This window comes from Lepidochelys kempii, chromosome 16, assembly GCF_965140285.1.
Source record: "Lepidochelys kempii isolate rLepKem1 chromosome 16, rLepKem1.hap1, whole genome shotgun sequence".
NCBI lineage: Eukaryota > Metazoa > Chordata > Testudines > Cheloniidae > Lepidochelys > Lepidochelys kempii.
Genome location: NC_136395.1, coordinates 24000613 through 24025141, shown reverse-complemented (window position 1 = coordinate 24025141; position 24529 = coordinate 24000613). Strand labels below are relative to the sequence as shown.

The 24529-nt window shown below is 37.0% G+C and overlaps 1 protein-coding gene across 12 annotated transcripts in view; it reads right to left on the bottom strand.

The window, feature by feature from the left end:
• CNTRL (centriolin) overlaps positions 1-24529 on the bottom strand; it is a 58922-nt gene that overhangs the window by 18807 nt on the left and 15586 nt on the right. For 10 of the 12 annotated variants that reach the window (XM_073314960.2, XM_073314949.2, XM_073314952.2 and 7 more), the window contains 20 exons: positions 23339-23448; positions 22662-22856; positions 17474-17627; positions 13891-14111; positions 12529-12705; positions 11280-11414; positions 10054-10199; positions 9222-9429; positions 7994-8173; positions 7421-7600; positions 6645-6761; positions 5980-6118; positions 4845-4987; positions 3426-3606; positions 2868-3178; positions 1977-2185; positions 1562-1754; positions 863-993; positions 582-722; positions 340-466 (listed from right to left, as the gene is read on the bottom strand). In XM_073314960.2, coding sequence (XP_073171061.1) covers positions 340-466; positions 582-722; positions 863-993; positions 1562-1754; positions 1977-2185; positions 2868-3178; positions 3426-3606; positions 4845-4987; positions 5980-6118; positions 6645-6761; positions 7421-7600; positions 7994-8173; positions 9222-9429; positions 10054-10199; positions 11280-11414; positions 12529-12705; positions 13891-14111; positions 17474-17627; positions 22662-22856; positions 23339-23448 — 3398 coding nt within the window. Of the gene's footprint in view, positions 1-339; positions 467-581; positions 723-862; positions 994-1561; positions 1755-1976; positions 2186-2867; positions 3179-3425; positions 3607-4844; positions 4988-5979; positions 6119-6644; positions 6762-7420; positions 7601-7993; positions 8174-9221; positions 9430-10053; positions 10200-11279; positions 11415-12528; positions 12706-13890; positions 14112-17473; positions 17628-19475; positions 19935-22661; positions 22857-23338; positions 23449-24529 lie in introns of those variants that run through there. The other 2 variants (XM_073314955.2, XM_073314958.2) reach the window with 2 other exon arrangements.

Sequence of the window (24529 nt, the reverse complement as noted above, 5' to 3'; positions counted from 1 at the left end):
TCTACTGGTAAGTTTTATATACTGTTCAGCCCTGATTTCTTGACAAGTACTTGACAACAAGTGACAACAAAGAGTGCAGAATAAATGGGCATGTCATCTGCACGTCAAGAAGGTTTTGGCTGGTGTGAAAATGCATTTATCAATGCACAGGTGTATATAGTATTTAATTTGTAATATGTATGGACTAGCTATTTAAAAATAGTAAAACTTCATGTTGAGAAGATACTGACACTAAAATAAACCTAAAAATTAGGCGATTCTGACCGCAAAAAAATCAGAACATAATGGATTCTACTTCCAGTGCATGGAGTGGGTATATTTTTTTTTCTTTAAACTTACCTGATCTTTCAATCTTTCCAGCTCAGTTTTTTTGCCTTGAAGAATATTTTCTGCTTCTTTAAGAATTTGAAGATGATGATCTTCATTACCTTCTGCAACCTGAATATCTTCCTGCAGCTTCTGAAGACTGATTATTAAATTTAGGATTAAAATATGTTCAAGAACACCACTTAGGTAGTCCCTTCACTTTGCCATTAGGTGAACTAAACAGATGTTTAAAATAAATTAAATTAAATACTTACCTTTCAGTCAATATTTCTATCTTCTGGCTTAAGGACTGGAACTCAGAATCTCTTGCTGATACAACTTTATTGATTTCTTTCAAGATACCTTCTTGTTTAGTCTTGTGCTGTTCTAAATCCCTCGTATCTGCCTGAAGCAACCTGAAATACATTCATTATTTCTCATAATATCACAGCATTAGGTCTCCGAAAACAACATGAAACACACCTTCTTTTGTTCCTTCCATTTCATGAATCTACATTACATAGCACCAAAAATATTAAACATAAACCAAATGTACCTTAACTGCTGATCTGCTTTCACAAGCTTAACAGCCATCTCCTGAGCTCTTCGCTCTAGCTCCTCTGCATCAGTCTCAGTACGAGACAAGTGTTGCTTGGCATGACTGTACTTCTGAATAGTTTCTTTGGTCTAGAAAAGAAATGGATTTTTTTTTAAGTTACTGAAACGAGATTCACAGCAATTCCATTTGGTGGTGTCACTTAAATATAGGTTGACCAGATAGCAAGTGTGAAAAAATCAGGATTGGGGCGGCGGGGAATAGATGCCTATATAAGACAAAGCCTTGAATATCAGGACTGTCCCTATAAAATCAGGACATATGGCCTCCCTACTTAAATAAAAAGGCTTATTATCTGAGTATGGCAAATTGGCACACTTGGTTTGAAGGAAGTTTATTAGTAATGAGGAGGGAGGGGTGATTGATTGATATACAAAAATGAAGTCATAAAATGAAAAATTTCCCCTGGCTTTTTAAAGTTAGTCACAGAAACCCAGACAGCTGCCATTTATACATTTATAAAATAATGAATAAGAACTTGCCTTCACATCTCCCTCTCATCAAAGCAAATGAACAAATTTAGATTCAGATCTAACCATCCTTAGCTGCATCTGCCTTGCACCATGAAAATGAATATTCTACCCACTTTAACACAAATATCTTCCTTAAACCAAACAGATAAAATACAGAACAATTTACTTTTCCCCGGGTACTTTCAAGTTCAGTTTCAGCTTCCGCAAGAAGTCGATCTGCCTCCCGGAGCTCTGCCCGTCGTTTTCGAAGAGTCTTTTCTATACATTCAATTTCATCTACAATGTCTTCGTGATGTTTGAGAGATTTTTCTAATTCTAGCTCCATAATAAGACTGTCAACATGTCCTTCAATGAAGTCCCTAAAAGAAAGGGAGGGAGGAAACAAACAAACCAATTAATTCAAAAGTCAAATGCAAAAGATCTGACCAATCTTTCAAAAGGTATACTCTCTTACAGAAAGACTACAGAAACAGAAGTTGTGCATAGTAATACAGTGGACCCATCTTCACTAATAGATTTTGAAAAGTCTATTAATCTTTTAACAGGCATACTTTTAAATCCATATAACATACTACTCTTACTTGCGTTTACTGCGTTTCTGGGCTGTCTTACGTAGCTCTGCTACTTCATGCTCCAGCTCTTCTCTTTCATGCAAGAGATCTTCAATGTTTTGATGCAATTTTCCCATCTCTTTATTATGTTTATGCTCAGATACTCCTGTCCACTTATATTCACATCTCTGAGACCTTAAACGATACACAGTATCTTCTAGTCTTGATATTTCCTTTTCCTAATGCATGCAAATACAAAGGACAAGACTGACTCTCCACAACAATCCTCCATAACAAATATGTTCCAAGGCAAAGCTAATGTTCTTTGAAACTAGAGGAGCTGCTGTATTCCTATGCTGTGGGACTATATAAAACTTTTAATCTGAAGATCTCAGAACACATGGAAAAATGGAGGCACTGAGGATCAAGAGATTTACCCAAGATATAACGGTGATCTAGCTGCAGGGTTATGAATAAAAGTCACATCTTATTACTTCCAGGCCTGTGCCTTTATCTGCGGCGCCATATAATCTCCACCTGGATAACTCCAACTGTATATCTTCTGTTCAACAGACACCAGACAACATATCCCTTTGAAAAACATATCCCTAGGAACTGTCTTCCAGTAAACTTTTAAAGTCAGATGATACTCTGCAGGAATATATGGATTTAGTGAAACCTTTTTATGTTCGTCAAATCTGTAATCCATGAAATGATTAGATGGAATAATGAATACTATGTTAGCTAGAGAAAAAACATTGAGGGGGAAAGTTAGAGATGTTTAGAAGTAGAGTCAGTAATATTTGTGTAGTTTTTAGTTTTACAAATTTATTTTCAAACCCAACAGGTGATGATACTAAAAAAACACCACCACCTATATTGAGTCAAGTGTATACAGCTGGGCCTGCGCCATACACGTACCAAGTCATGATGTTCAGGCACATTGCAGTGAAGCACTCCAATAGGAATGAGAGGGACAGAAAAGTTAGCAGGTACAGGGCCATAAACAATCTGAGCTCCAGTAGGAGGTGGTCCAAAGATAACTGTTCCAGGAGCAACTGGTCTACCATTGGTTGGTATAGGAGGAGGTCCATAAACTACAGTCCCCTGAGGTACAGGGGCACCATCTGGAAGGACAGTATAAATAACTGAACCAGGAGGTGCTACAAAGGGAGAGTCACTGGGAGCATTCATTTCACCATCGCCTCCATTATCTTCTCCATGTTCACCATCTTTAGAGAGAAAAAAATCAAAATTGTAATTTCTTTTTTAGTTAACAATATTATTTATTATGCATCTCCAAAAGAAAGGCCCTAAATCAGCAGTTATGTTTGTTCAGTCTGAATACTTAAAAGCTCAACACTAATAAAATATTTTTGAAAAATTCAGTCACTGATGCTCAGAAAATTCACTCTGAACTTTAAATAAATAAGCAGTTTGTATTTCCCTAAACATCTTAGTATGATCAAACTAACATACGTTTATTGGAATGTGATTTGGACAACCCACTCCTGACTGGGGAATAAACCCAGCATCCTCTTGCAGTGGGTGAGACATAGTCTTCCTTCCTGATTTGCCTGCCCTGGCAATGCCAGGATGAGACAGGATACTGTAAGCCAACTCCAGAGTCTTTTGTGCTGGGAGAACCAGGAGTTGAGACCTAAAAACCCAAAGAGCAATGCAAGTTTAAATTCTAGAAGTAACAAATATGGAAAAATAAACATCTGATTACAAATGTTTGCAAACTGGTCTTCAGAGAACTGGTTGATCACATTGTGCTTTTTACTGGTTGCAGCTGCTACACTGCAGTAAAAGATAGGAACTTATTTAAGGCATATTTAGTTATGTCCATGTAAACAACTGGTGTGGCTGCCATAGGGTTGTTATGAGATCACAAGTTAGAAGGCAGATGACAAACAAGACAATCTTTGTACAAAAATTATCTGCACTATGAAAAAGTCTGAGAACTTATTAGATATGGCTCCTTTTGGACTATTACAATAGCATTCCTATCATCAATAGTTAGGGCAGGAACAGTAATTTAAAAACTAGATTTGGAGGTCTGCAATTTTTTTAAAAAAATAAATCCCCACACAACTTATTTTTTGTTTTAAGCTTTTTGTTGATGTTTCTCCACTACTCCAGTTAGTGAAGTTGACATTGAGTAGATGGGGATTTAAATGGGCTATCAGGTTAGCAATAAAGGAGGTGTGCTCTGCTTGGAATGTTCAGTAGCTTTCAAAACAGTTAATTAAATCATTAAAATGAATTTTGAATACAAAATTGAAAAGGACGCAGTCAGTAGCTATTTTGAGAACTGTCCTAGCTTTAAATAAGTGTATAGTTTAGATTCTGTGCTAATCTGAGATTCTTCAAAATTTTGTTTTAAATAAAGTCTTGACAGTTGACCTTTAAAGTTACATGTTCCTTGTTGTCTCAGGTGTGGCTTAAATTAAACGATGAAACACTATAACATGCACTGGAATGCTGCTAATTTGTATGACTAAGTGGAAAGCCCTTTGCAAAGTACTGAATTTTGCAAAGAGCTGACTTTTAAGAGACAAGACTGTGCATGACTGTACATACTTCAGTGTAGTGTAAGGACTAGTCCACATGTGTGGTGTAGAGAGAACATGCCAATATAAATATGCAAACATCGACTATCATGTGCTGAAAAGCTAAAAATCCAAATTAACAAAGTTCTAAGAAGCTGTATTATGGAACATATATTTTGTACAGAATATGAGGTATGAAAAATTAATGTTGGTATTCCAACATTTGTCTATTTTACACCCATCAACTTTCCCTCTAGTTCCTCTTCCAAATATTAATGAGGTTCATAATAGAATTTTTCCATATCAAACTACTTTCCACAAAATCCCATGTTAGTTTTCATACTTGTGATAATGATGGCATATAATACCAATATCCCCTTCTTTTGAATGGATCTGCTATACCGGTGATGTAATCATTCTGGTAAGAAAGGGCATGTCTGAGTGCTGCAATTTCATCCAGTAAATTGTCTATTTCATCCTTGTTACCTGTAAAAGAATAACATGGTTACATAACCATAGAATGTACTTCAGTAAAGCTGAATGCTCTATTATAGTTATGGAGGTACCCAGAGGTCTATATATTTGAGATAATTAAAATGCAAATTTAAAGTCCGCCACACCCCAATACATTTTCTTTCTGCATTTTTTCGTACCAGTAGCACAATAGTTATTACCCAGCACTTCAGATAAACACCAGACACAATAAATTCATCTTTAGATGAAGGAAATTTAGTACTTAAGTACAGAGGAAACTTTAAGACTTCTGAAATTACTTAAAATGCTTCTAAATTCATTCATTCTTTTTTATTAAACTTGGTCATGAACAGACCTCTGAAATCAGTTGTGAAATGAGATTTCCATGCTTCCCCCTCCCCCACCCAGCTACAAGGTAGGTTTCTGAAATATCTACTGAATGTGTAACACCGATAATGTGGTTTGGTCATTAAAGTTGGGCATCAGTACTCCTAGACTGTTTTTTAGGTCTGCCACTTATGTGCTGTGAGACCTTAGTCAAGGTTGCAGAGGTTAAGTAATGCTTCCTCATCTGTGGGTGTGATGATAATATGCACCTATATCACACGCAGCGTGTGTGGTTTAATTCAATAATATTTGCAAAATACCATAAGAACCAAGATCCTTCATCCTGGATGAAAGAAGCTACATAACTGCATTATATGCATGATAAGCACATTATGGAAGCGTAAACTTACTAGATCCTGCTCACTTCATTTCCATACACCCATACCCTTTGCCCCCACCCCTCGGAAGTAAAAAACAAACGAACAAAAACCTATCTAGGAACAAAGTGTGCATCTTAGAAACCCGCGTTCAGAAGCCTCACAGAATGGACTATTAGAGTTTTGAATACACCCCCAGGTATATGAAGCAAGCAGGTGGTGAGAAACATGGGGTAGAAATTTATTTCTCTAAGCCTGTGCTGGAATGCAAGGTGCAGAGACAAAAGAAGAAAGTATTACCTGCTCTGGCATTGTCTAATAAGCTTTTTAGTCGGTCAATTTCTGCTCTCTGATGTTTCAGAGTCTGGTTTAATTTATCAATCTCAAACTTCTGAAAACTTGATGCAACAGCTCCGGCATCAGGTTCTTCCATTTCATACTGAAACGATTTATAAAAAAAAAAAGTTTAAAATCAAAACTGTCTAATTTATAAAGCCTATTCTAGAAACACCTCTCATTAAATAAAAAATTCACAAACTCAGCCTGTGAATTTGCTGTAAGAAAGATTTCCCCTTCTCCTCCCAAATGATTGTGACTATGCAATTACCTACATAAAGACATTTTACCAAATGATAGTCATAGGAGAAAATCAGCTGGACTAACAGAAATGAGTATGTGGAAAAGTCCAGTACTAAATTTAAAAAGAAACCCAGCCCTAAAAACCTAAAACTGTAATTAGGAAGTCAGTAATTTAAAAAGTTATCATTTAATCATAGAACTGGAAGGGATCTCGAAAGGTCATCCAGTTCAGTCCCCTGCAGACGTGGCAGGACTAATTAATTATGTTAGGCTGTTTCAGATACTCATTTAACCATGCGCCTATGTTCAAATTGATCTCTGCATATTTCACTCTTTCCCCTTTAGCATTCATATCTTGATGTACAGCAAAACCTACTACAATTTACCTGTCCTTCTTTTTCTTTTAAAAGTCTCTGCAACAATTCTATTTCTGCTTCTGCTTGGGCAAGATCCTGAGCTGCACGAGCTGCCTGCATACAGAACTTCTCTGCTTCCTGAAATTCCTACAACAATAAACAGAGTAAACCTTTAATTTTAAAACCTTATTTTACAGAGCAGCTGATGCCTCATATAGCATTGAGAAAAGTATAGTAATAATCATGCTGGTCTGCTTTCTGTATTTCCTTTTTCACCTTTTTTTTCATTCCTAATATCTGCATGAAAAAACAGTTTTTTGTGTGGGTTTTTTTTACACATTATATAAATACCCACACTTGTAGGTACTTTATAAATATGGAGACAAAGTTCCTGACCTGAATAACTTGAAGTCTTAAGAATTTACTTACTTTGTATCTGTTCCTGTTAATTTATTTTGACCTTAAGTCACAATAGTATTACTGCAATCTGTTTTTCATTTGTTAAGTGGCTATTATTCAAATCTTTGTAAAAATTACGTATTCAAAAGCTTTCAGAATGTAATGAGACAAGTTATCCAACCCGGAAATTACCTACTCTGCCTTCCCAGACTACATCAACTATTTATATATTTTACAATAAATAAGACTGGCCCCCAGACTGAGACCTTATGTGCCAAGTTTCAGTCCAGTGTGAGGATTTGTGGCTGAGCCTTAAACTCCACATGATAAAGGAAACATCAAGAACCCTCCAATTATAACAGCATTAGTAAACATTACATAAATGTATTATTTCTATGTTGAATCACCTCGGCTCGCTCTTGGTTAATTTTGAGAACAGTTCCATGGAGAGACTTTAGCTGATCTTTGGCGATGGAGAGCTCTGTGGTTGCCAGTTTATCCGAAGTGGCTATTGCTCTTTTTAATTCCTTCAATTCTTTATCTAGGCCAAGAATTTGCTTTTGTGCCCTGGCATCGTCTAAGTTTTTCTGAAATAGGGGAAATATACGTATATTGTTATAAGAGTTTTTATCTTATACTGTTTTTACATTGTTAATATTTTATAGCTTTCTTCTGGTGTCGCTTTATCTTACAGCCTTTAGGAGACACTATGCCCCATTTTGTATAGTGTTCTCATATTATTTTTCATTTAAAAGTATTTTTGAGATGCTTTGCATCAATTGATATATATATAATTTTTTAATTAAAGCCAGAATCAAACTAACATCACTGGTAACAATCAACATCTACATTTGAGGTCCCAGGTAACATACTGTAAGTCCTAGAAATCAAAACTGCCAAAACAATTAAAGTTTTTTTTTTCTTCTTCAGGCAACTGAGTTCAGTGTGTGTGTGCTTATTCTTGCTTATCTACCTCCCACCTTATTCTCTAAATCTTCCAGTTGGGCAAGAATTTTCTCCTTCTCCTCATCAGCTTCTTGAAGTTGTTGATCTGCAAGGCCCTGTATTTCTTCCATACTCTTTATTTTTGCATGCAAGTGCTGGATTTCATTCTCTAGCTGATGAACTCTAGTCTCATTCTGCCTCTTCTCAGATCTAATCTGCAGTTTAAATAAAATTATAATGAACAACATGAAAGAGAAGCACACACAGTGCATGTTTTGATTCACAATCTTGCTGAACTTTAAAAATATCTGTTTTGCAAAACATGCAATTAGTAGAATGCTATTTCTCAAAGAGAGAGATATCATGGTTTCAATAGAGTAAAATTTTAAAAGAACTTAAGTGACTTTTGAAAATGGGACTTCAGAGCTTTTGAAATTCTTACCCATAATCTTTACTTTTTCTACCTATATTTATTTTTCTTTGTTCCCCATATATTCTATAGTCTGAACATTGGCTAGGCATATAATCAAGTACACTTCATAAAGACAGCACACAATCGACTTCACAGCTGTTGCACGCACACACCAGAAAATGGCTATCCCTATTAATTTTTGGAAGCATGAGAAAATTCTTCTGAGACATTTATGCAAAAATGAAAACCTTCTGCACACTCTATGCAATAAAGGATCTCAGAAGAGTACAATGGGGCACACAGCATATCAGTGCAGATGCCTATATTAAGCCATTGTCTCTAGATTCAGCATCTCCATACATTTGCATCATATTTTTGATGCAAACAAAATTAATAAGGAGTCTGTGAGTAAGGTAAGTCTACTGTAAGACATGAGAACAAAAGGAGTGTTCATATGCATCCATTTTTCCCTACAGTAGCCAGAATCTATTTAAAGTGTGAAAAACTGTCAAATTACTTCTCAAAATTTTTTATTCTCAACTGTTTTTGTCATTTCCCTTTAATGGATAGTTACCACTTAAGAGAAATATGCACTGCTGCAATCAGGTGAAAACCAGAACCATTCTACACATTAAAAAGGAAAAAAACAAATCCATCTTATCAGATCTGAAATGGAATAATAATGTCTCGCTCTACATTTCAGTTGTCCCAAACCTGCTCCAGACAAACTAATATTTCACCTATATAACCAAGAACTTTTAAAAAGTGCTATAGTGCTATGTAGGGAGTGAAATTTGATCCTTGTGCGGACAGTTCAATTTTCTCCATTTTCTAACTTGTAATTCTCTTACTCTTGCTTCTGCAGCTTTGTTACAGGCCTGTCTATATTTTTCCTGTGCATCTCTCAGTTTCTCTTGTTGAGATGCCATCTCTTCTTGTAACTGTCTCTGTCTAGCCCATGCCTCCTCTTTTTCTTGCTGTGAATGAGCAAGGATTTCATTAAATTGTTTTTGCAGGTCTGCAAGGCTTTTCCCTACAACATCAGTTGAATTATGGCATCTGAAAGAAAGACAATGCAAAGCATAAAAAAGCAAGCAATCATTTTAGTTCTTGGTGTTAGATGCTGGGATTTTTCCAACCTAATATGCTAGTGCAAGACTTTAAGGTGACTGACACAAGTGGGTACAGTTCAATAGCAGCCCTGCCCTATGGCTGAGATGGTATGGAGAGGTGTCCCCTTATCTCCATCTCTCCCCTTCCCATTCTGTGTGGCTAGAGGCAAAGCAGCAGGTCTTGCTCACCTACACCCCACCCAGCTGGGTCTCACTAGATCTAGGGGCAAGTGGTCCAACTGGCGCACTCAACTGGTGGTGCCTTTTTGATTGGTCCCATGGTTCCTGAGCCAACACAGGATATTTAAGCAGATGTGGAACAAAGGATTGCTCTCTCACTTCCTGCTCTGTGGCAGGATACCCCACCAATAATATTTAACAGTACTGATGTAGGGTATGTAACTTGAGGATGGAATGCAGGACATGGCAACAGGGTTATGTATGGGCCAGTGTCAGAGCTGCACTCTGAAGCAAAGGTGGAGAAAGAGTGGTTATCTTGTTACTCTTATATACTTAGATCTGTGCATACTAACTCACTTAATGACGTTACTATTGAGTTTATTTTACCCACCTAATTTCTCCAATTCCTGTCTGCAGTTTTCTCTTGAGCTCACTTACACGAGCTGTGACTTCTTCAGGATCAATTGTGTTGTCAACTGCATGGTTTAGCTGATTCTGAAGATCTTTAAGCTGTTGTTTCAAAAGGTTATGGTCTCCCTGTAAAACCAAATGTAAGGGTCAAATTCCAGTACTTTAGAGTCTGACAAATATTTCCCCAATATAAAATGCATCTTTCCTTGCAATTACTCCTAAATGTTGAAAATATTCTGATGCCAGTTCAAGAATGGGCTTGTTTGTATTGCATCTCCTTCTTAGCAGTCTAATGAAGTAATAAATACATCTTTGTGTAAGTTAACCCTATCGCCATAAAGGAGCTGATAACACAAGCAAACTATAGAATTCTCATTTCATTCAAGGACTTAACATTGAGAAACTTCTCAGAAAAAACAAACAGCCACAAATTTCAACAATTAGAACTGTACGAAGATAATACACAGAGCAAAATTACTCAGTTAAGCCAACATAACTAATTTTCAGCAAGAATCAGGAGCAGTCTGCACTTTACAAAACTGGACCTTTCCTTTTGTATCCCTGTTGTCTGCCTGAAGCTCTGAGTTGCTGACTATTTACTTTGGAGAGCAGAGACTTCTTTTTGTATCTGTGGTGCTGCCCCTAAGGAATACCTGTTCAGACAACAGAAGGACAAATACACATATCCACATTATCCCTAATGCAGAAAACAAGAAGTGTAAGGTAGTAAGACAACCTCCAATTTAATTTAATTTCTGCTTTGACTAGAACCTACTCCAACAGACTCTTGATATTCAGTTTCTCTCTTGCAGGATATTTCTCTTCAACTTTAATGGGAACCAAGTGTGCTCAGCAGTTCTGAAACCTGGAATAAACTAAGCCTCTTTCTCATTCACATGCACTGAACTGTAAGGAAGGACATGTTAACATAAAACAATAACCAATCCCTCTGGAATATCATGGAGCAGTCTTGATAGCCCAATTCAGACCGCAACAACAGAAGGATGATGACTGCAACATGGGGCTTTTGGGTTAGGAGTATTAGCATTAGGGAGAAAAGAAGAGTCAGAGATGCTACTTAAGATTTCCAAACAGATGCAGAATACATAGAGGAGGAAAATCCATATTAATTTTCCTTTAGGGGGGAAAAAAACCCATTCCAGATATCAGGTGAATTTTGAGACAAAAAATGAATAAGTATTTAACCTGCAATTGTTTGAGCTGGGAGAGTAGCTTATGGTTTTCCTGTTCCTTCTCTTCTGATATTTGTGCTTTGGTAAGAGCATTTTCTAATGCCAGCCTTTCTTTTTCAAGTTCAGCTTGCAGGGCTGAGTGTTCCATCTATAATAACAACGTTTTCAGATTTAAAACCCAGAAAAATTGTACTTTTCGAAACAACAAAATTAACTGAATTATAAAAGGTGCTAAACTAGATCTGGTCCAAAATCCCATTCCGCCTCCTTGTTGAAATTTCTAATGAAATTTTAAAAATAAATCAACATGTTCCAAGGGAGTTTTACAGTTTTTAGCAAAAACTCAAAATTTTTGTCTAAAAATAGGAACTGTATTTGGCTTCTTGTGTTCCCATTCTCTATGGGCCAGGATGCCCAGCTAGGGAAATTTTTGAAAAGCCAATTTTCAGACAAGCCCTATGCTAAAATTTCAGAAGACTGTGGTAATGACACTTTTTTTTTTTTAATGTTTGGGCAACCAATATTCTTCCAACTGTATTTCTGGAAAGCCACAATTGCTAGTCTGTTTTTATTCAGAGTATATTCTCCATGGAGAGCCCAAAAATATTCTGTATCTTGCTTTCCGGATAAAGTATAAATCATATCAAAAAGGCAACTACCAACCATACTGGTTACATTGCCTTATGAAACATAATTGCTACTTTAGCATAAGGAACATTTCCTTACTAAACTTGAAGTTACTGAATGCAAAAATAAGACCCATCATTAACAAAGGAATTATTCATATTTGTTTAAGTTCCTTGCTACATACATTACTTTAAACCATTAAAAGGGGATCTCCTTAAAAGAAAGGGATTTCTGACTATTACAAAGGAAACTTCCATCATAGTAACAAAGAAGGAGATGGAAAAGTTTTCTAATTTGTGTAATATACTAACAGAACTCTTAAAATGGATATCTGAAAGCAGGATTAACTGGATTTTGAAGTGTGTGTTATAAATAGCCAAAAATGTCTTCATCAAAAATATGGATATTAGAATTTTCATCATGAACTCACAGGCCTTTAAAAAACACCTGATAAGAACAGCTTTCCTGGAATTTTCATTCTCCCCAGACTCAGAAGGGAAAAAAGTATTTCTAGATCTAAAAACAAAAAACATAAACTAAGTGAAGTCCATTTATGTTTTTCAAGCTAGATTACCCTTTTTTTTTTAAAAAAGGAGAACTATTTTCATTTGATGTCACACTAATTCTATTCTCACCTGACTAAGTCGTTTTAGTCTCTCCAATTCTTCCTTCTGTTGATTGGCTTCAACGTCTTTGACTTTAAGTTGGGCCTCCAATTCAGCCTCATATGCACTGAGATCCCCTTGTGCCTCTCTAAGAGATTCATTTACTTCTCGTTGCTCTTGGAGTGCACATTCAAGCTCTGCAATTTCCTGAAATTGCACATTCAACTTAGAAATATACATATTATTTATGATTCTGTTCATATTTCTAGTTAATTTCTTGAGCTAGCAAATGCAGAATATTCAACTGTCAGACAGGCAACGTGCTCCAGTAAACTCTCTCCTGGCTTCCAGGGATTAACAATTATTACCACATCTAGAAGAGCAGATTAAGGGTACTATTCATGACCACTATAGTCAGGGACAGTTAAAGCTAGTTGTAGCTGACATTCAAATATAACTATAGATACAAATATATAAGAGTCTAGGGTGCTGTTGTGCTAAGCACTGTACAAAGCCCACACAATACAAATAAGGGAGCTTCCAGGTTAGAGCCACAGCCATTTGTTTCTCTTAAGTTTAACTTTACACCTAGCAGGACAATAACATTGGTCTTTAACAACTGTATGACATACCCATTAGCTTGGTGGTAACTATCTGGTGTGGAAAACCTGAGTATGGGAATTATCAGTTAGTTCAGGTTCTGGGCTGAGGAAGCTCAGCTGTGGTGGTTATTTATCTTTGGTTTTGAGAATGATGGTTTAGCACTTATTGTTCCAAGAGCATCTCCTGTGGGGTGGTTTCACTGAGGAGCTTTGATACCTGCCTCAGAGGTACTTAATTGCACACTCCACTGGGAGAGTGAGAGAGAGAGAGAGTAGTGCAAAGTGCAATTTAAAAAGGGGAGGGTTCCTTAGGTGCGAAGAGAGAGAGCACAAGCAGGAAAGGTGGTTGCTAGAATAAATCAGTAGAGTATTCTCAATCTAAGACTTTGTCTACACTTCTTTGTTTGCTTTGCAATAGTGTAGCCATATAGATGCAAACCCTAGTGTAGATGTGCCACACTGGTGTTGGAGCAACTTGTGCTAGTGTAGTGTAAATCAGCCTTTGGTCCAAGGAGCAAAAGTCTAAGTCTGGATTTCTGGGAGAGTTCCACCATAAGAAAAATATACATTGACTTCCCCATAAAATCTCCATTTGCTGTATGCTATTTATGTTTTAATAATTACAGGCCAAATTCTGTTCTCAGTTTACAGTTTCAACTCCCACTGAAGTTACCCTAAAAGAGAGCAGAATTTGTCCTAGGGAAATTTTGTTTTCCAGTTCAGAATTCAGTTTCTATTTTTATTCCTAGGGATCTGGCTTTGGGAAGACACAGGTATTCCTAAATCTTACTTTTCTCATGTTTTCGGCATCCATGGCAACTATTTCCAGCTGATTTCTTTCCTCCTCCAGTTCAGCCAATCTTTGCAGCAAAGCCTCCTTATCCTTCCGCAACTCCCTACATTCGTCACTGGCCTGCTTGGCCTGATCCTTAACACTCTCAAGGTATTCCTGTAATCCAGTGATAATACCTTCTAAATCCCTCTTCAGTGCTTCATTTGCTGCTATTTGACCTGCACAAAGATACAAAATGGAATTAGAGTATGCAAGAGAACTCTTTATTTCAAATATATTGGGCCAGGAATACAAGATGAACAGAATAGACATTCCTAATCTTCCAGTGCAGTTTCTCAATACTGTTACTCTTCTGAATACAAGACATCAAAAATGTCACAAAGGAGATGTTCAATCACAAACTGTCAAGTTTTGAAGATCGGAACATAGTTAATTTAGCTGAATCTAAGTTTTTTCCACTTTAATTTTTTTAAACTAGTTTTCTCTCTCTCAAAAAAAAGTCACCCACATTTTACAGTGTTAGATTTTTGGTACAACTCAAGCCATTATTACTTAGTGGCTCAATTGTACTTACTACTTGAACCAACTTGTGTCTGTTACCTAGTTTAGAGTAACTTCTCATGCACTTGAAATAGCTAATTCTAGAGAAACAACAATTAAGGTTTCAAAAAATTTCTTCTCTAAAATGTGTCCTTTTAGATGTGACATTATACTAGGTTAATATGCAGCCATTTAAGACACATACTTCTATTCTATATTGTTCCCTCTTTGACCTCCTTCAACTTTGTGCACTAAATATCTTCCTGATTTGGAACAGCTTAAAATATGAAGTGTACACTTTCTAGTTTACTGCAACAAGGATTTCCTTTTATTAGAGTTAGATTTTCCCTTTTTCTTTTAGGGAAGAAAACATCCCACTAGAACGAATTACTACTGCTGTTCAGTAATAGCCAACAAGGAATTCTGAGAGATGTTTAGGATGCAATATTCTCCAGGGACAAAGGACATTGCCTTCAAGATATTATGCGTGTACAACTCCAGAGGAGAAGTACTTTAGCTCACTATGCATTATGTGGCTGCACAACCTCACCTTTCAATTCACTTAAACTGTAATGATAAGATTTATTAAGCATTTGAAAATATTTAGAGCGAGGCATTTGCTTTCACACAACAGTGATTTATAGTATCTCGTACATAGGAATACCAAAGAATGGGATTTCTTAAATCAGTTTTCAAAACTGAAGTGATCAAATCAATACATACGATAGAGCCTTTCCATGCAGATGGTGATATTAGAGGATCCCTTAAAAGTCAGCAGAGACTGTAGCTTTTCTACCATGTAATAGTTTTCTAGAAGTTCTGACTCCGACAACAGTTTCAATCAACATGTAGAAGACTGCATAATACCACTTAGACTATCAAGATGTCACCTATTCATATAAGGAGAAGACGGATCACCTCATTTTTACAGCTGAAGGCCACTAATTTATGGCATATCCATGATGCTCCTTTATTGGCTGCAAAAGATGCTGTCAAGTGATAAAATACACTCACCTTGTTAAGCAAGAGATCTGAATCTTCCATGCAACAGGGAAGAGTGTTGCTTCTGGCTCTCCCCATCAAGATCTGATCATTGAGGTCTTACATATTGTGTCTGCAACACCTCCTTATCAATGCAATATTCCTTTACCAATGAAAGCCGTGGTGGGAAATACATAATGTTTTGGTGACATGTGTTTTCCAGCTCTTTTCCTCTAAAGTGGACACACTTGAGAATTATCCCATTTGTTCCTTTCAGATCAGTTAGGAATAATTTTCAATCCTTTCCTACTAGAGCTGTTGATTAATCGCAGTTAACTCATGTGATTAAAAAATTAATCGCGATTAATCACACTGTTAATCACCGTTAAGTTTTTTGAGTTAAACAATAGACTACCAATTGAAATTTATTAAATATTTTTGGATGTTTTTCTATATTTTCAAATATATTGATTTCTATTACAACACCAAATACTAAGTGTACAGTACTCACTTTGTTAGTTTTTATTATAAATATTTGCCTGTAAAAATAATAGTATTTTTCAATTAACCTCATACAAGTACTCTAGTGCAATCTCTTTATTGTGAAAGTGTAACTTACGAATGTAGATTTTTTTGTTGTTACATAACTGAACTCAAAAACAAAACAATGTAAAACTTTACAGCTTACAAGTCTACTCAGTCCTACTTCTTGTTCAGCCAATCACTAAAGACAAACAAATTTGTTTACATTTACAGGAGATACTGCTGCCTTCTTATTTACAAGGTCACCTGAAAGTGAGAACAGGCATTTTACATGGCACTTCTGTAGCTGGCATTGCAAGTATTTACGTACAGATATGTTAAACAATCATATGCCCCTTCATGCTTCAGTCACCAGTCCAGAGGACATGCTTCCATGCTGGTGATGTTCGTTAAAAAAATAGCATGTTAATTAAATTTGTGACTGAACTCCTTGGTGGAGAATTGTATGTCTCCTGTTCTGTTTTACCTGCATTCTGCCATATATTTCATGTTATAGCAGTCTCGGATGATAACCCAGCACATGTTGTTTGATTTATGAACACTGTCACTGCAGATTTGACAAAACGCGAAGAAGGTACCAATGTGAGATTTCTAAAAAGTAGCTACAGCACTCAATCCAAGGTTTAAGAATCTGAAGTGCCTTCCAAAATCTGAGAGGGACGAGGTGTGTAGCATGCTTTCAGAAGTCTTAAAAGAGCAACATTTCGATGCAGAAACTACAGAACCCGAACCACCAAAAAAGAAAATCATCCTTCTGCTGGTGGCATCTGACTCAGATGAAAATGAACATGCATCGGTCTGCTCTGCTTTGGATTGTTATCGAGCAGAACCCATCATCAGCATGGATGCATGTCCTCTGGAATGGTGGCTGAAGCATGAAGGGACATATGAATCTTTAGCACATCTGGGACATAAATATCTTGTGATGCCGGTTACAACAGTGCCATGCGAACGCCTGTTCTCACTTTCAGGTGACGTTGTAAACAAGAAGCAGGCAGCATTATCTCCTGCAAATGTAACCAAACTTGTTTGTCTGAGTGACTGGCTGAAGTAGGACTGAGTGGACTTGTAGGCTCTAAAGTTTTACGTTTTGTTTTTGAATGCAGTTTTTTTTGTACATAATTCTACATTTGTAAGTTTAGCTTTCATGATAAAGAGATTGCACTACAGTACTTATATTAGGTGAATTGAAATATACTATTTCTTTTGTTTTTCACAGTGCAAATATTTGTAATAAAAATAAATATAAAGTGAGAACTGTACACTTTGTATTCTGTGTTGTAATTGAAATCAATATATTTGAAAATGTAGAAAACATCCACAAATATTTAAATACATGGTATTCTATTATTGTTTAACAGTGCGATTAATTGCGATTAATTTTTTTTTTAATCGCTTGACAGCCCTATTTTTTCCTACATCTCTTGTGTCTCGGTTATGTTAGAATACAGATTCAATGCTCCAAGGAAACAAAGTTTAACAACAACACCACCACCACCACCACCGTGCTCTTTACCATCTGTAAGCTGTTGCTCCAGATCCTTAATTTCCTCTGTTTCCCTAGCAATCCTAGAAAGCATCTCATCCAGGCGACTTTCAAGTTGTTTGTAATGTTTGTTCATCATGTCAAGCTGCTGTTCTTTACTTGCTTTCTGAGCCATCATGTGAGCCTGTGGATTACAGATAAATGGATACATTTTGCATATTTATCAGTAAGAATTTAAAAAATAACTTCTTTAGTTTAACAATATATCTGGCTCATTGCTCCTGAAATATCCCATTACTGGAAATGAGCTGCACCAACAATTTGTACCTTCCATTTATTATTTACCTACTTTTATTACTTCCTGTTTATTGCCCCAAAAGGCACAGTCTTTGGACACTCGTCTCAGACAGATGAAGTCTCTATAGCAAACAGTTTAAAAAACAAACAAACACCAAACTACCCTCAAACACCACATTCCTGCCCAGAGTGGGAAGGTCCTATGTATCCCTTACAGCTCCAAAAACTGCCCTTTTCCCAACTTTAACTCTCAACACTTCATTACCCCTTTCAGCCAAGAAAGTACAAACAAGACCCCCTTCAAAACCCATGAACACTGCTCTTCAGTAATTGAGGACACAAGGAATTCATTCATTCATACATTCTCTATCTCCCCTAGGGCTGAGCAGCTACCCCCACAGCCCTATCTGTCTATGGCCTGGGAAGAAATCAGCTAATGCACCAAGATATTCTACATAACAGTGCAGAAAACAACGAGCAAGCCAGCCAAGCTTTACGTAGTCTAATAATTTTGGCTTCACCGCTGAATAGCTTTATTTTTTTTTTTTAAGAGATAAGGTGGGTGAGGTAATATCTTTTATTAGACAAACTTCTGTTAATTAAAAGAGACAACCTTTCAAGCTCAATAGAGCTCTTAATATGTTTTCTAAATCTACACGATACGTTCACTTAAGCTGTGGTGGCCCAATATCAACTAAGAACACTGACAGAAGTCTCTCTCTAACTTGAGCGGTGTAAACTATTTGCAGAGTTGAATGCAGTCAGTTACAATAGGATACTTTACTGTAGTTGTTCGAATGCTGGCCTCTGTTCAAATAGTAAGTTTATATCTGACAGTCTGATTTACAAACATGGGGCCAAATCCTGAGGAGTATTCAGCACCTGCAGTCTCCATTGACTTCAACCAAAGTTTCCTCTGTTCAGTATCTCTTAGAATTTGGTCATAATGTACTAATGAAACACTTTCTGGCAGCATAGTGACAAACAAAAAAGGAGTACTTGTGGCACCTTAGAGACTAACCAATTTATTTGAGCATGAGCTTTCGTGAGCTACAGCTGTAGCTCACGAAAGCTCATGCTCAAATAAATTGGTTAGTCTCTAAGGTGCCACAAGTACTCCCTTTCTTTTTGTGAATACAGACTAACACGGCTGTTACTCTAAAACCAAACAAAAGACCATAACAATTCTTATGTTTCAATACCAATGTTACACTGTACATTGGTACTGAAACATTTACAAAACACAATTCTTACAATGTCAAAAGCCTCCAATAATACATAGTTTGTTTTATTATTAAAAAAAATTTCTCTTATGCCGTTGCCCCAAACATACACATTTCACTTTTATCTAGCTATTGTATGAAAGTCTTAAAATTTTGCTAACATTTCAGAATAATTTTTTGAAAGCTGTTTTACTGCAAGTCATTTTAATTGATAATTAAAGCAATATAAGATTTAACACATATCTGCTTTACTTTTAAACAAAATTGCAGTCTGTAAGGAATATGTCACTCAATATATTTTTAAAAGTATGCAAATAAAAAGTTACAATTCTCAGTATTCATATTACTGAAACTAAACATTGTCACCCATTTAAAAAATCCAGTCTAAGTTAATTTCTAACTTCCAAAGTACAGTTCCAATTAATAAGATTAAGCACAGCTGCTGTTCTTGAATGATTATTTTGCTACAACTGTTGAATGTCACAAGAGGATTGTTAAAAATAAACACTTACAGCTTTGTCTTTTCTTCCTTTGAAGTCATGTGCAAACAGCTCCACCCCTAATTTAGAATCCATTTTAATGATGAACTGAAGTCTAAATGATGGAAAGCAGCAGCTTAAAATGAAACATGGTTTCTCTTCTGTCTTCTCTTTCCTCCAAACTTTTCTATTTGACGATTACACTTTGGTAAGCATGTGGTTTGAAACTATGGGAAGTTGCAGAGGCTGAGAGCTTTTGACATGTCATGCTCTCCGATCTCTGCTTGTCTCCACAAGCTGTACTCTGCCCTGTTTGCTTTAAATCACAACACAGGAAGCTGTGTATGTAGCCAATCGACTACGGAGTTAGTAACAGTCAGTCTACTCCCCAAGAGGCTGGGCTTGTCCTCTTGAGAAAGCAGTTTCCTCCCTGAAACACACAGACTGTTACAATCCTCCTATTTTATTTTCTTAACTGCAGATTTGAAATCTATTTCAAAAAAATAAAAAGGAGTCTGGGTCTCAGATGAAAGCAGAGGCCAGGCATGGGAATACTTTTTCTGTGTATTCATATAAATGGAAAATAGATATTGAATGCACATCTGAAAAGCTTTTATTTTATAATAGATTTGATTTTAGGACACATTTTAAAAAACTCACTGTAGTCTAATTTAAACCTGCTGTACATAATATTCATGTAAGTTATACACCACAAGTATGTTAAAGATCAACTTTTAAATACTGCTTGTATAGATAAAAGAAACAGGCCCATTCACATAGTTTCCTTGGAATGTCAGTGTTTGCATCCTAGGCATTCAGGAACTGAAATTTCTTCTACAATAATGCAGATCCCTATGCTCTCCTTGCTGAAGGACGGAAGCTAAAGAACACTAATCTTGCACAGACATGGTCTAAGCAGGGGTATAGGAAATGGAAAGGCAATTGTGCATTAACCTCTCTGTTGCATAATGTTCCTATTGTACAGCCACCACAAGCATTGCTGTAGGAAAGCAGAAGCATGCATAAATAAAGGGCAGAGAGGAAAAAAGTCAAGACACTTTGTTTTTACTCATCTTGTTTCCCTCTCCAGCCAGCTGTAGCAAAGGACATTTGTCAGTTGTATTATCCCTGCAAATGGGAGGAAAATGTCCTGATTCTGCCCTTCTGGAACAGCATTAAAGGAGCCATAGACAGGTCTGGAGTCTGTCCCAACTGTAAGGGTCTGATCCAGTGCCCACTGAAGTCAATGGTTGTTTTTTCTGACCATGCTAGTGAAGGAATACGCTCTTAGTTTAAAAATATTCAGGCCTAAAGTTCTTCAAATATTTCAGAACAATAATCGAATACAAGTGTCTGATAGATAGTTGCACTGTTTTTTTGTTTTTAGTCTGTCTCCCTCCCATTATCACAAAACCCTTAATGACACCTGTCAGGGTTCCTTCCCCACTCTGAACTCTAGGGTACAGATGTGGGGACCCACATAAAAGACCCCCTAAGCTTATTCTTACCACCTTAGGTTAAAAACTTCCCCAAGGTACAAACTTTGCCTTGGCCTTGAACAGTATGCTGCCACCACCAAACGTTTTAAACAAAGAACAGGGAAAGAGACCACTTGGAGATGTCTTTCCCCTAAATATCCCCCCCAAGCCCTACGCCCCCTTTCCTGGAAAAGGCTTAATAATAATCCTCACCAATTTGTACAGGTGAACACAGACCCAAACCCTTGGATCTTAAGAACAATAAAAAAATCAATCAGGTTCTTAGAAGAATTTTAATTAAAGAAAAGGTAAAAGAATCACCTCTGTAAAATCAGGATGGAAAACACTTTACAGAGTAATCAGATTCAAAACACAGAGGATCCCCCTCTGGGCAAAATCTTAAAGTTACAGAAAACAGGAATAAACCTCCCTCTTAACACAGGGAAAATTCACATAAAACAAAAGATAAAACTAATCCGCCTTGCCTGGCTTACCTATACTGGTTACAGTATTGGAGACTTGGATTAGGATGGGGTGGAGAAGATGGATTTCTGTCTGGCCTCTCTCAGTCCCAAGAGAGAACAAACCCATAAACAAAGAGCACAAACAAAAGCCTCCCCCCCCCAAGATTTGAAAGTATCTTGTTCCCTTATTGGTCCTTTGGGTCAGGTGCCAGCCAGGTTAGCTGAGCTTCTTAACCCTTCACAGGTAACAGGATGTTGCCTCTGGCCAGGAGGGATTTTATAGCACTGTATACAGAAAGGTGGTTACCCTTCCCTTTATATTTATGACAACACCTGACCGTTGTAGTAACATGTTGAAAATATTTTCATTTAAGGGAGGGTAGAAGCGGGGAGAGAAATATAGTCCTCCCGAAGACGAACTGGACAAACCTCACTCTTGTCAAAATTACAGCTTTTAACAGAAGCCTGGTTCCAGCTTTGGTCCCCAGTCCTGCAAGATGTTCCGCAAAGGCAGACCCCACCATGCCAGTGTGCAAAGCTCATTGCAGGGTCCGGGCCTTAACTATGGAGCTGCAACAGTTATCTCCTATTTAACAGATTAGTTCAGTGGCTTAACCACTTGGGCCCTGATCCTGCAAAGAGATGCACGCAGGTAGACCCTTGCACCTGCAGGGAACCTCTTTGCCTTCAAGGGTCTCCCTGAATACATCTGTTTGCCGAACTGGGGCTTTAGGATCTAGATACAATGTAGCACATAGTAAAAATGAACACAATGCCATAACTTCTATGACTTTTTAGTAACTTGTCTTGAATACTTAAATTTTCACAGATGCAAACAGTTACATCTTATAAACTTAATGTTTATGTGGTTTACCTCAACAAAGTAAACATTTTTAGTTGAATAGTTAGGCCTAGATCCTCAAAAGATGCCTAGTTTCCATTAATTTCACTGGGAGTTAGGTGCCTAAATACCTTTCAGAATCTGGACTCTACTTCCATAAATATATTTGATAAAGGTGGAAGCCAATTTTAAATTCTGTGGTAATAACACATCTTTAATACCAAGCAACTAAAGGAAACAATTATCTTATAAGTAGCTCATGAGCTAAAAATATTGCTAAAATAATATGAAAAGCAGATTGTTTTATAAAATTAGGTGTAACGAGATTCTAGTTAAATATTTATTCAGAATTTTAACTAACAAAAAGTATACCTTAATCCAAAACCTGACATAGAAAAACTAGGTTTCCATATTTACTTTTTAGTACTTTACTTACATATCTTGGATCTTTTGGATCTACGGAATCTATAAAACTCTGCAAGTCTTCAATCTCCTTTTGCTTATTCCCTATTTCTCGCTTCTGTTTTTCCATGTGTTTTTCTAGTTCCAAAGCTTCCTCTCGTAGTTGATTTAGGAGAAGTATCTTGCCACTCAGTTGCTGTTGAAGACTTTCCTTTTCTGCTTCTGAAATCTGGAGTTGAGGTATGGAAAAACAGCTGATTCAGAATCTTTTTGAAAGATATAGTTGATAAACATGGAGTTATTATAGTCTGCATTAACCTAAATTAGATACAAACTAGGAACTCCAGCTTGCTGACATCTTGTTTCTGGTTATTTTGCTCAGGTGACAAGTGCTCACAAATTAGCTATGAAAATAGGAATATGTTGTTCACTCTTTGACAACAAACAGTTTAGAATCTCCAAATTGTGTAACGTTGGCCCAATGAGCCAGGAAACCTCCGAGACCTGGTGCCTGAATAATTATTTTAAAACCCTCATTTAAGTGTATTTTAAAAATTCCAAGGGAAAGTAAATAAAGGGGGAAAAAAAAATCTTGTCTTAATTGGACTTCTTGACAAAACTGGGAGGAGCATATTATTACATTTTCTATGTCTACATTGCTTCAAAACATTTTTATTCTTTATCTTCACATTGTTATTAGCTTTTACATACTTTTTTCTGAGCCACAGTGTCTTGCAGTTGTTTAAGTTCCTCCTTTGCTTTTAAAACGTGTTGCTCTGCACTTACTATTTCATTTTGTAGTTCTGCTAATCTTCCTTCGGCTGTAAAATTAATAAATAATTAAAAAATCAAAACACACTTTAATAATTTCTGTATAACACTGATAATATATTATCTGTTTCCTCCATATCCTCTCTAGACTATGTCCCCCTGAGGATATGAATGCCCCCTGAGTACTATCCTGCCTGAGCCCATGGGTATGTACGGTGCTTGGGAGACTAGCCTGAGCCGCCACCCATGCTGTCACAGCCGCACTGCTATTTTAAGTGTGCTAGCTCAAGCAGAGCTAGTGCATGTCAGTCTACTGTAGTGGGAAGCCCTCTCCGAGCTGCTAGGTAGACATACTCTAAGTGAAACCCTGATGAACAAAGTTGTTATATCACAAAGCATCACATAAATAAGATCTTTCACAATTACTTTTTGCCATATACTTAATTGTAAAAATTTTCTTAATTTGATTTCTCCCTAGTATGTTTGATAAATATACAATATATTGCTTTACTTGATTATCCTAATTAACTCTACAACGGACTCAGATTGGCTCAGCCAACTCAGGCAGAACTCCTTGAGGACGTGGAAGTGGGAAAGAAAAAAAAAAAAAAAAGTCACCTCCTGGCATTATCTCTTCACCCTAGAGAAACTACTCAGAGTGCCCTGTGGGGAAAATTTGACTCCAATGTGTTTTCAGGATAAGGATGGGAGTTGAACTCGGGACTGGCTATTTAACTTGGCATCATTCCTGGCTGGTATTCCAGTTGTACCATTGGGAACCAATGCTACCTCAAGCAGTGTCCGTTTCTCTGCCGTCCCCACAGCTGTTACTGCACAGCTGTGAGGGGCTTGGGCAGTGGCAGCCACACCCTTGCTGAAACCATGCTGATACTGGTAAAAGGAAAAGCAACAGTGCAAAGATGTAAACTCTTGTAGCCCCTGCAAATCTGGAGGTTTCATGTGGTTGGGTGGACTTCTACTAATCCCCCAAAACCTGTTGTGATTGAACAGTTGTGAGGTAACTCACAAATGTGAAACTCACTAAGTGTTGTAGCTTCTCTGCCCACCCCTGCTCTCAGCCAATGGGTTGCCCATGGAAGGAGACAATCCAGCATTTTATCTGCCAATACA